The sequence below is a fragment of the Panthera tigris genome, chromosome X, assembly GCF_018350195.1.
Source record: "Panthera tigris isolate Pti1 chromosome X, P.tigris_Pti1_mat1.1, whole genome shotgun sequence".
Classification (NCBI taxonomy): domain Eukaryota; kingdom Metazoa; phylum Chordata; class Mammalia; order Carnivora; family Felidae; genus Panthera; species Panthera tigris.
Genome location: NC_056677.1, coordinates 14,738,854 through 14,751,603, shown reverse-complemented (window position 1 = coordinate 14,751,603; position 12,750 = coordinate 14,738,854). Strand labels below are relative to the sequence as shown.

Here is a 12,750-nt window from a genome sequence, read left to right as displayed (position 1 = left end):
GAATTCTGATCCTATCACACACTGAAACATTCACTTTGGGTCAAAAGATTCTAGTAACCCACACCACTGCTTACATGCAAGTGGATCGACATTCATATTAACTCAGACACAATTCTACAATTATCTCAATTCCTTCTTCTTCTTCAGAAAATAAAAAAAACTGTGGAGGTATATAAAATGATTTTGGTCTCACTGGCAGTTAAAACAGTTAACATCGAAGTTGGCTCCTGAGCAGTATTTTCAATTAGAAGTACATATGACTTTTCACAAACCAAATATCTACTAGCACCAACATGCTATTTTAAGATTATCAACTGTAGAAATTACTGCATATACACACAAAGAACAAATTTTATATTTATAAATACAGCTGTTAATTTTCAAATTACCCAAAAGGAAGAGGTCATCAATAAGAAAGTATAAAACTTACTGAGTAAATAGTTTCAAAACTCAGTATTTGGGGGTAAAAAAACCCAACATTTTTAAAAACTAAAATAGAGTCCACATAAATTATTTTAGGTTAGATTAATTCTGGTAACTTGTATCTCCCCTAAAATGGCTAATAGGTATAAAACAGATGCAGGATGAGATGGCCAAAATGAATAAATCTGCTTTAGGGAACAGCATAGAGAATATAGGTCTTCATGAAAGGATAAATGATGTTATTTACTTGTCAAATTCACTTTAAAAATAGCTAAAAGACAAAAGGAATAATTGTATTTATATAATACTCAGTAACAAGGTGATATCATCCTTTGCTACAAGAACTCAGAATTATGGTTCTCAGGAGTGGGGAGGGGCAGGAGTACAGAGCCAGGGAGAGGGTCATGAAGAGGCTTCTGGGTGTTAATAATTTTCTATACCTCAATCTTGATGTGGTTACATGGATATGTTTACATTATAAAAAAATAACCGAAATGTATACATAATTTGCATACCTTATGAATATACATTCCAATAAAAATATTTACTTAATGTTAAAGAAATTTGAGGCTAAACATATTAAATAAACAGGAATTGGGCTGTTTAACTTCCAAATTGGTACAAATACAGAAAGATTCAGGTTTCCTTTGTACTTTTATCTGCTATATTTTAACAGGTACCAGACGAATATTTGGTAATTACATTTGGTAACGATTTAACAAAGTTCAATTATTTTAAAAAAACAGACAAAAGCCAGACAACATGAAATTATATTTAATTCAGTTCTTCTACTTTATCCTATTTACATTTTTTTATTAAAAAAAATTTTTTTAAGGTTTATTTTTGAGAGAGACAGAGGCAGAGCATGAGTGGGGGAGGGGCAGAGAGAGAGGGAGACACAGAATCTGAAGCAGGCTCCGGGCTCCCAGCTGTCAGCACAGAGCCCAATGAAAGGCTCGAACTCAGGAGCCTCGAGATCATGACCTGAGCTGAAGTCGGACACTTAACGGACTGAGCCACCCAGGCGCCCCCTATTTACATTTTTTAAGTTACCAAATCATTAAGCCCTGATAAATAAATACTGATTGTGTCAAAGAACATATTGACAAAATGCGACTGATTTAAGAGACAATTTATGCCTAATTAACGTGAAAGAGACTTGAGGGCTATCTTTTTAATAGCATCTCTCAATCGGTGTTCAGAAGAACAGCAGTACTGTAGAGTTGTAGTTTTTTTTTTTAAGTATTCAGCATTTAATTAAATTTGGGAAATGTTGAGCGAGACAGAAATGCTTCTTCACTATGAGATTTTTGAAAGCCTCTATAAGTTAATGAATATTATGAATCTCTACAAAAGGTTATGTGGTATGTGGCCTTTCCAAAAGCCATGCCCCCCACCCCACAGCCCCCACACCAGTCTGTACAGTGTTCCTTAGGAGAGAGATGAACATAATTTAAAGCACAGCAAAGTTCTGAGAGTGCTGCTCAGCAATTTTCAACTGTGCTAAGTATACCTTTAAAGACTCTATGCACAGTGTAATCTTACTGATTTTGAACAATTAAGTAAATGGGCAGCATAAAATAAAAATGATCCATTAACAAATGTTTTTTGAAGGTCTACTATCAAACAACCAGCACCTGCTTATGCACTGGCTGGCTGCAATGAAAGCTAGAGAAATAGGAAAAACTAGTTCTCGCTCAAGGAGCTGTCTACTGGGGAAGAAAACCTTGAAGAAAAAACTGTGAGAATGCTTCCAGGAGTCCAGAGCAGGAAAACCTTCAGGACAGGGGCGCAAGCATGAGAAGGCATGCTCAGGTGTGGTAGGAGCAGTGATCCTGCTGCGTCAAAAAGGGTCAGAAAGAGCCTCTCCATCAGGGACAGAAGAGGCCAAATTTGAAAAAGGGCAGAACTACGTTCACTGACAAAATAATCTTATGAGAGGCCTTAAAGATCACGTTAAAAAAGTCAGAACTTCTTTTCTTTCAACATTCATTTTAAAATTTGTTTTGAAACTTTATGCCTGAGCAGCTCTTCAATGCTGAATAAATTTTTACATTATTTATCATTTATACTTAAATTGTTTTTATTCTAGGGGCGCCTGGGTAGCTTAGTCGGTTAAGTGTCCGACTTCAGCTCAGGTCACAATCCCTCGGTTCGTGGGTTCGAGCCCTGCATCGGGCTCTGTGCTGACAGCTCAGAGCCTGGAGCCTTCTTCAGATTCTGTGTTTCCCTCTCTCTCTGCCCCTCCCCTGCTTGTGCTGTTTGTCTGTCTCTCTCTCTCTCTCCTTTCTTTCTCTCTCAAAAATAAATAAACATAAAAAAAATTAAATTGTTTTTATTCTACCCATTTTAGGCATACGATTGAGGTATCTCATGGTCCTGTCTAGATGGAAAGTTACAACACCGGGTACTGCTGCTATTTTAAATAAACTGCATGTTTTTAACATAACATAGTCCCCCACGATTCACTATTACGCACTATTAACAAAATGTATGTTATTTCACAGAAGTAGGCTCTGGTCACGTGCAGACACAAAAAAAAAAAACCCACAAACCAAAAGACATTTTATAGAGACATCAACTTGTCCCACCTTCATTAAGTCAAGTAAGACGCTATTTAAAATTCCAAGGTATCTTCTCTCCAATGTCTGAGGATGGTTAACAGCTGGAAACTGTAAGAATGACACAAGAGGAGAGTTAGCACAGGGAAGGGAATGTGTGTGCATGTGCTGTGAGCACCGGCAAAGGCAGCAAAAGAACAGGAGTTTCTGCCCTAGCGCCAAAGTCAAGTTTATTTTATCTATTAGTTTTGTGTCTATGTATTTGAGGTATGGGTTAATAGGACCAGGTGCTAAATAATGGGAAAATTCGCAGGTGAAAGACGGTATTAAATCTAGTCAGACAATGAAGCATGTAAAGTAAACCTAACTATAAAATTTTGAGACTGTATTTATACAGTTTATACACTACTGTCTGTTTATACAATTTAGTAACAATACAGTTTATACAGAATTTGCTTACATAGACGATTCTTAAGCCTTTTTTACAACATCATTTACTCCTGAAAATTAGAGAAGTTAAAAAAAAAAGAAAAAGAAAAAGAGGAAAAGGCAGAGAGGCCAGGGCCTGAAAGGCCACAGAAATAAAAATAGTGAATTTGGACCCACGTTCTATCATTGTTTTTAAAATACTCTTTTAATGACCTGTTTTCAATTCCTTCCTTTATATAAGCTGGAACAGAAAGCAAAGAGGCTCCTAAGTTAACAAATGAATTTTTAAATAAAATGAGGGAAGAAGTCACATTTATTTAGGTGCTCTGTCCTCTCTGCCACCTCACATTCTGCAATATCCAAGAGGATGAGAAAGTATTAGAGCCCAATACCATGTACTCTCTTGCAATGGGAAGGCTACTTTACTTTCAATACATATTTCCTTTATACCAACATAAGAACATTTCAAAGTACTGGAATCTGTAAACATGTTAAAATAAGTGGATGGGAGGACTAGTTATGGAGGAAAACTCAAACAAGGCACTTAAGTAGTGATTATGACCTTATCTGCATACTGTGCTAGGTACGGCAGGAGATACAGCATATGGGTCAGACCTAAACCTTGGACTTAAGCAACCCACAGTCTGGCTGGAACAGCACTCAGCACTGAAATGTGCAGCCAAAAATTCTATTTGAAGCTCAGAGAAAGGAGAGACCAAGGTGGTTTGCAGCTGGAGGAAAAAATGAATCCACAGATAATATTTGAAGTAATTTTTGAAAGATAAGAAAAATGGGAGGACAGAGAAAAGTAGGACAGCACCCCAGATAGAGGAAGTGGAAGGAATAACATGAACTTAACACAGACACACAGGCAATAACCTATAAGTGATTACGGAGGGAAGTGATGCTATACAAGGCATTTTAGCAATTCTTATTTTAGAGATGAAGAAGGTGACACTCACAAAGTTCAAATAACTGGTTCAAGGCAAGTTACGTAATTAAAAAGCAGAACTAATATTTGCACCCAGGGCTGTAATCCAAACCCACACTCTTTCTGAACCTAGGCACCTCTCTCAAGAGAGGTACAGAGGTTCTTGTGGATGTTGTTGGAACATTGAATATCGGCCCAAAGAGAGACACACCTGTCACGCTGTGATAAACAACTAGGTACTGCTACATTATAGTTAATATTTTGCTTATGAGCTCTATCTTATGCTACCAGATATCCCTTTTTTTCTCTAGAAGTAACATTTCACTGGTAAGAAAATTATTGCAGAGTCAAAAGGTATCAAAAATATTATGATAAAAAAATGACCAAACTCCTAAGTTTAAAAAATTACTTTATGTGCTTTTGAATGAAATCTACTATTCTCATGTGATAATTCCACAAATAACCAAAACCCAACCATAGAAGTTTAAATTATATCCCAATGAGTAGCCAGTCTCCCTTCCTCCCTCCCTCCCTCCCTCCCTTCCTATTTGAATACCTCTTTCCCGACCACTTACTATGTACCAGGCACTGGTATGGGCATTTTACATATAACATTTCATCTTCACAACGGCTCCATCGGATAGTACTTCTTTTATCAGCATTTTATACATGAAGAACACAGGCACAAGAAACTTGCCGAAGTCATTCATGTAGTAAATATGGAGTCGGGCTTTGAACCCCAGCAGTCTAACTCCAAGAGTCTATGCCCTAGACTATGGGACATCAATTGCTAACTTTTTCAAAATAAAGCATACCATTAGAGCAATATCTTGCCGGCTTTCCCATCTCTACACAACTGAATCAAAATGCCAGTAACAGCAGACTGGTCACTGGTGAGTTTGTTTCAAGGAAGTGACAGGTCACACGCCCTACATGCTTAGCTATCTGTCACAGATATTCTCCAACAAAATGACATTTCCCTCAAATTGCTAAACCTCCAAAAAGATTAAGCTAATTTAGCTAAAACACCACAAACACTTTCAGACTAAATTGTAAAAATATTAAGGTTTATTTAAAAATGTCACAGAAGCAGCAATTTCTCTGAAGGTTATTTATAAGCAGTGTTGTCATGTGCTATCTAGCATTTTACAGATACTATTTAGTGAGGAGGTCTGTGAACAAAAAGGACCACACACAAATGAGGAAAAGATATCCTTCGTTTGACCTATCTAATCCAAATGCTCTTCATTCTTCAGTATCCATTACAAATTTCAAATCTTCCATACATCTTTCTCTAGTGAATCCAGACAACTATGATTTCTAACTTGCCAGAATGTTTAATACTCTCATGGTCTCAACTATCTTGAGAGATGTATCAGAAAACAGTACAATGCGGTAAAGAATGAGGTACTTTATTATATACCATGCTTTATTATAAGTTATGCTGCTTTCCGATTATTTCATGCACAAACATCTTAATTCTTCAGCTAGTCTGTAAGTTATTAAGGCCAGGTACCATGACACATCTGTTTACACGCTCTTTGGAAAATCCAGGCAAAGAACAGGCAGCCAGCAGGCCAAGCTTGATGTTCCGGAAGTTAATGTTAAAATCCCGAGGTCAAATATTCAGTCCTTCAATACCATTCAATCTTGAAGGCACTATGGTAGATGTGTGGTGAATATGACGGTGGATGGGAGAGTTCGTTTCCTTGAGGAGTTCATCAGGTCAGTGAAGATACTTTTTTTTTTTTTTTTTGAAAACAGCTATTTAAAAGCAACTGCAACAAATGCTACAAAGGTGACACGACCACAGTGCTACCGCAGTACAGAATGGGGAGTCATCCACTCCCTGGGGGAGTCTAGAAAGGCTTCCCGGAGGGAGAACACTTGACCTCAGTCTCAGGGAGGGAGGAGGAAGAGCTGTGTAGGAAGTAGAGCAAGTACTGGGAGCATCACAGAAATAAAAATACAGCACTGTAGAAGCAACACGTCAAGGAATTGGTGAGAAGTTCAATATGGCTGACAAGTAGGGAGCAGTGGTGGAAATGAGTTGGAGACAAGGCTGGAGGGCTAAGAGCAAGGGGTTCTTAATGCTACCCTAAGGAGTTTAAATGAAAGCAATCCTGTAGAGGCTTCTTAACACCAAGGAGAGAGAACTGAATGTGTAGCTTGAGGGAGGATTCCTCCAAAGGCAATGTAAAAAGCCTGAAGGGAAGACGGAAAGCCGGAGAGACGCATTTAGGAATGGTTGTCAACAGTGCAGGTAACAGATGCTAAGGGCAAAAGAAGCGTTAGAGATGGAGAGAAGGGAAATACAGTTGAGCTTGAGATGTGATGACACAAACTGGCTCAATCGATTGATCAAATATTCACTCAGTCCCTAACAAGATGTGCTGGGCTCTGCTACAGGTGCTGGAAGTACAGTGATAAAATAGGTAATTTCTGCCACTGGGGAGCTTATACTCCAGTAGTTGAGAACTAGCCAGATAATAATTAACAAGTAAACAACACGACTACATCCTAGAAAGATAAATGCTAGGAGGGAAAACAGCAGGATTGTGTGCTATGGGAGACACTAGAAAGAGGGAGGGGCAGTACGTTGGGGGCATGAGAGAAGGGGCATTCTTGAGCTGAGATTTACAAAGTGAGAAGGGGCCACACAACAGAAGCACCTTCCCAGATGGAGCCACAAATCCCAAATTCACGAAGCTGGAAAAATCTTAAAATGTTTACAGAAGTCAAAGAGAAAGAAAGACAAGCGTGGTAAGAATTTGAAGAGAGAGGAGAACTGAGAAAGGTATGAGCTGAGGTCAGGGATCTAGAAGGGCACAGATCAAGCAAGGGAGATGGACTATAGGAAGGAGTTGGGATGTATCCTCAATAAAACAGAAATTTGTGAATTATGACTTTTTTTCTGAATAGATTTCACTTTCTACTGGACTGAGGATAAGTCTTATTTATTATTTCCAGCATCTAGTATAACGAATGTTCAGTAACTGTTGAAGTATTTGCATCCTCAATTAACGGTTATAATTTGGCTAATTTTCACCTCACAAAAGCAAAAATAAAAGGAGAAAAGAGAAAATTGCCTCAGGGAACTCAGACATATGAGAGACAGAGAGAGAGAGAAGAGAAAGCAGAAAGGAGATGAGGAAGTGTATATGCTCTGTTTATTCATTTCTTCCACAATGAGCCTCACAGGAGCGGGTACGATGTCGGGCGCTCGTGTGTGAGGAGGGGTGCTCTTCAAAGTGAAACGAACCAAGGTCCAGAAAGTCAAAGGACAAAAGGAAGCGCTGTGCAAATATCAAGGAAACATGGTTTGAGAATCATGCATTTGAGAGAAAGAAAGGAAGTGGTGGCAAGCTTATTTTATAGTTGTCACAATGGTCACCAACTGGCATGTCAGCCCTGAGTAGCTGAAAACTTACAAAGGAGCTTTTGGGGTGGATAGAAGAGAGAAGCAGCCTCTAACACACTACTCTAATAAGGTGCCTCTGCAAGTTGGCGGTCTCTCATCTGGGGAAAGTTTATCCTTGAAGACCCTTTTTAGCATATTCTTCACAAACAAGCTTTGTAAAAAGTTAGCAAGTCTAGAAAAGGCTGCCCAAGACAATAGACTAGTTTGAAAAGAAGATGTGATGTTTCACTGTCAACAGACAGACAAGAAATACTTGCTAGAACACAACCTTTAAATCTGTGCAATGCAGGTACTCATAGTCTTCCTCAAATCATTACAAATTTGTTTGCGTAAATAAGAATCATTTATACGTTTGTATATCTTTGGGGGATGCTTAATATTGTAGACAAACATTCTGAGATAACCAAAGTTTAGAATATAATAATGCATATGCTAGAAGAGGTTTTAAAAATTTGGAGCTTATAAATTAGGAAAAACATTAGCAACTTCCACTTTCAGACTACTTTAAAAAATTCACAAATATTATAGAAGTTTCAAAAATATTATAATGGGGATTATAAACATTGTAATGGGAAAGGGAATAGTATTCAGTGGATGGCTTAGCATTCCATTGTGTAATGAACAATGATTTAAATACTGCTATATTGATTCCATCTGGAGTTTTAGTAAAGCCTCTTACCCGGAGCCCATGGAATCGAGGATTACTGTAGAAGAGCTTCATCTGCTCAGATGGAAGTGGTCCTAGCACCTTCTGAATAGTAAAAAGTTGGTCGATTTCACTTTCTCCAGGAAATAAAGGCTGTCCATCACTGAGCTCCCCAAGAATACAGCCCACTGACCACATATCTACGGACTTTCCATAAGGAGCTCTGAAAAGCAATTGGAGAGATTATTTTGGAAAATGAAGAAATAGGTTTTAATAATTTCCAAATTATTATGAAAAGATTCATGACTTAAAGCACATTTGTGTCTTTTAAGGAATTAAAAGTGAGGCTGACAAAAGGACTTATGGATATCCAGGTAAAGACTCACAGCACAAGTAAATAAATCTATGCTAATAAAACCATCAGTTTAATAACAATTTAGTTAGTATACACGAAGTTGAAATCTATTCACATCTGGGCATATTTTGAACATGAATGGCTTAATAAACCCTAATACAGTGCACATGTCTGATGAGTTAATACTTCACTTGGAAAATGAAATGCTCCCAAGAAATGTATTTAATAGGTAATTATCCTGTAGCTCTCGAAATGTTACAAAGTTAACACCTCATCCATCTTTTGAGTTCAGTCTATTAAAATGTACTACTGACTTACAGGTCTTCTTGAACAACAAACACAGAATAACCTCTGATTGCACAGAGTCACGATTTCAAATACCTAAGAGTGTGCTATGCTCTACTGTATTATTTACCTGAAACTATTCGTACCCTACGTATAGGGGGGCTTTATGTGATAACTGTTTGTCTCAAAGCATTTTTGCCCCCATTTCCTTAAGGGTTTACAGCTCTCCTCTAGGATCTGAGTTTACCAAAGAGTTTTAGGAGTGTTACTGTTATTAATAAATGGAGGCTATCTGTGAAAATCTAACTTTTCCAAAACAATTTTACATGTATCTATAGCCAATATCTACAGCCTTAAATCAAATTATATGTGGCAAATTAAGAAACCATATTTTCTTTAGTTTCAAACACAAATAATACAAGTTTTAAGAAGGCAAAGCCAAAATAAAGTATCTGAAAAAAAATATGGGATGAAATTCTAGAATGCTGTAATGATACGGCAGTAATACAAAACTTTTAACAAATACTCTAAATGAAAGCAATGTTAACCCCACACAAGACTATGTTGCTAGGACAATAAATCATTATAACTGTAAGTTGGTATTTTATTTATCTCATGTCCTTCCCACAAAAACCTAAGGACCATATTAGGAAACTTCACCTAGATTTTTTGGGTAGCTTGTGGGGGAGGGATGGATACTGACCTTTCTTTAAAAGTGCTAGATGAAGAAACCTATGGACAATCTCTACATACCCAAATTGTGCTATTTTTCTTCTGTCAACGAATTTGAGTAATTTATGCAGCTGGAACTATTTTGAATGTCAAGGACAAAGTTTGAGGAGGTACAAAAATATAAATTCTTAATGTTACCCAAATATCAACTGATTTCAATGGGACTTTGACACAAACAATATGGTTCTTCAACTAGTACCTGACAATCATTTAATTAGCAATATATAATTTGGCTCAAATTAGTTGGGAGTCCCCATCTACTTTTGGTAGCTCCCACACATCTCTAAACATAACTGCAGTTTTCTGACAGGTATTATTAGGCAACAAATACTCTCTGAAGGTCTGCCCTAAGGCTGTCCTCAGAATGAACCCCTTGGGGCCATCTTATAGACAAAACTATATTACAAAAAGTCCTCTAGCATACTTGAATCCTCAGATGGTGTTCTAAGAACAATCTACGTCATACTCATTTCTTTGGCAAATCTGTCCAGTAAATTCAAATTTCAATCCCTCCCAAAAGAAAATGGACTATGCATCCCAATGAGTCCAGACAGAGGTACACAGAAAAAGGAACAAAGACAAACATAAAAGAAAATCACTCCTAAAACCAAGTTTAAAAATTAGCACAGAAATCCTAGGGGTGCCTGAGTGGCTCAGTTGATTAAGTGTCCAACTCTTGATTTTGGCTTAGGTCATGATCTCATGGTTCATGAGATCAAGCCCCACATTGGGCTCCACGCTCAGCAAAGAGCCTGCTTAAGATTCTCTTTCCCTCTCCTTCTGCTTCTGCCCCTCTCTTGCTCTCTCTCTCTCTCCAAAAAAATAAATAAAAGATATTCTGAAATCTACCCACACAAAGAGAGATAATAAAGTGACTAACCATCATTTGTTTCCCAGGATAAAGCAAGCTTTTGATTTCAAAAAAAGAGTAAAGCTTTCAATAACTGATATCAATAATTCTTATAGGCTCTATGTCAGCAATGGATCAAGAATCACAACCAGATGGTTGATAGACAGTAGGAAATCAATCGTGAACATAAAAATAAACCTTCAGTAACTTAAACATATAGTCATCATGATCGTCAACAAAAGAAACATAGAAATTTATATTCCTACTATATCAAAAGTAACTTTTAAAAATTAAATTTCTCATGTACCCCAGATACATGTACAGCACACTAAAGAGATGAAACCTATAAATAGTGCACCAGTCACCATTACCACCATTTCTAATTCTATTTGTAGAGTGTGCCTTCTCTCTCCATTCTTGGATGGTCCCCAAGAAGGAAATACAATCTAGGGAAAATAAGAAAATGCTACAACAAAGGTAAGTAGAGGATTATTAACATAACTATGTGATCGAGTTCAGGAGGATTGGCTCCTTCTGAGGCTCTCAAGTTAAAACAAACTAAAAAGAAAAGAAGAATCTTACCAGAAACCCTATCCTGGTGTTAACAGGTGAATGAAAGAGCACTGAAAGTGGAAGGATGGGCACAAAGTGGGTGGATGTGGAGATATTGCTGAGAAAATCAACAGTGCAGTATGTGTTTGAATAGCCATTTACCATCAAACAGGATTTCTCTATTCAGAAGGAAATTGGCAACTGGTTCGATATTTACATCATGTTTTTAGCAAAGTGGTTAAATATAAGAGATACTTGGTAAGTGTTTGTTGAATAAATGAACGAAGGAATGAACAAACCAACCGACAGGCAGAATGTGAAACTCCTCTTAATGTGGAAGATTATTAGCAAAGGTGGAGGCAATAATTCCCCCTATTTCTGTAACTGTGCCACTCCTCCCATGAAGACGTGGAGTTTATTTCTCCATCCCTTGAATCAGGGCTTGGCCATGTAATGTGTTTTGGTCAGTGAGGCAAAAGTCATGCAATCAGAGGCCTGAAAACCACTTTTGCTTTGGGGCTTGCCCAAAAACAAGCAAAATTCTTGCTGCGGGGAGTTTTTCTGTTCTCACGTGAAGAAACTAGGACTAGCCCACTGGACGATGAGCCTCCATGGAACAAAGATGGTCTGTCCCAGTTGAGGCCTCCAGATGATCTGCTGAGTGACTGTAGCTACCTCAGCGACTCCCATGGAGACCGGCGAAGAACAATTCAGCTGAACTTCAATTACTGACTCTCCCAAATCACTGGCACCCAGAATTGTGAGCAAATAAAATGGTGTTTTGTTTTACACCATTAAGTTTTGGGGTGGTTTGCTACACTGCAATAGGTAACTGGTATTTAATTAAATAAAGTTCTTATCTTTCATTGATGACCCCAAAGCTAATGATATAGGATCAGCAGATACATAAATGGCATTTTATTTGGGGAAGGTAACTCACCCAAGTAAGAGTTCTGGAGACCGATACCACCTGGTGGCCACATATTCTGTATAATTAGCATTATTGCCTTCTGATAGATTCCGAGCAAAACCTGAAAGAGAAAAACCCAAAGGTGTAACTTTGAAAAAGAAAGAATTTCATATTGGCAAAGTATTTCAGTGCTAGTAATATTTTAAAGGAACATCAAAAGAACATAATAACTGGTACTGAATGGGTTGTTTATTAATGGTGACTTCGTAATTTTCAAAGGTTAGTGTGTGCATATGTCACTGAAAATATGTAGTGTATTCACTAAAAAAAAAAAAAAAAAAAGTCTCCCCTTACACTGCAGAAGTCCATGTTTTTGAAGTTATCACATGGTTTTATAAGCATTCAGAGCCTACTTTTAAGTCAGCTCTCTCAATAAATGCAAATCTTAGAAACAAAATGAAGTCCCCACAAGAGCCCAAGTCAAAGCTAAAATACTTTGTCACAGATGGTCATCATATTCTGACCTGTGGGACTTAATACAGTATTTGTATATCTACTGTTGCTGGTCAGTTCTAGCCATTATATAAACAACTAAATAGTTGGTGATGATGGAAACTAAGCAGGCCAAAATTATTTTCATCTCCTAATGTGACTG

The 12,750-nt window shown here is 37.6% G+C and overlaps 1 protein-coding gene across 7 annotated transcripts in view; it reads right to left on the bottom strand.

The window, feature by feature from the left end:
- The window catches only part of CDKL5 (cyclin dependent kinase like 5), a 214,354-nt gene that overhangs the window by 54,833 nt on the left and 146,771 nt on the right, over nt 1-12,750 (bottom strand). For all 7 annotated transcript variants that reach the window (XM_042973886.1, XM_042973891.1, XM_042973890.1 and 4 more), the window contains 3 exons: nt 12,126-12,216; nt 8,445-8,634; nt 3,015-3,095 (listed from right to left, as the gene is read on the bottom strand). In XM_042973886.1, coding sequence (XP_042829820.1) covers nt 3,015-3,095; nt 8,445-8,634; nt 12,126-12,216 — 362 coding nt within the window. The remainder of the gene's footprint in view (nt 1-3,014; nt 3,096-8,444; nt 8,635-12,125; nt 12,217-12,750) is intronic.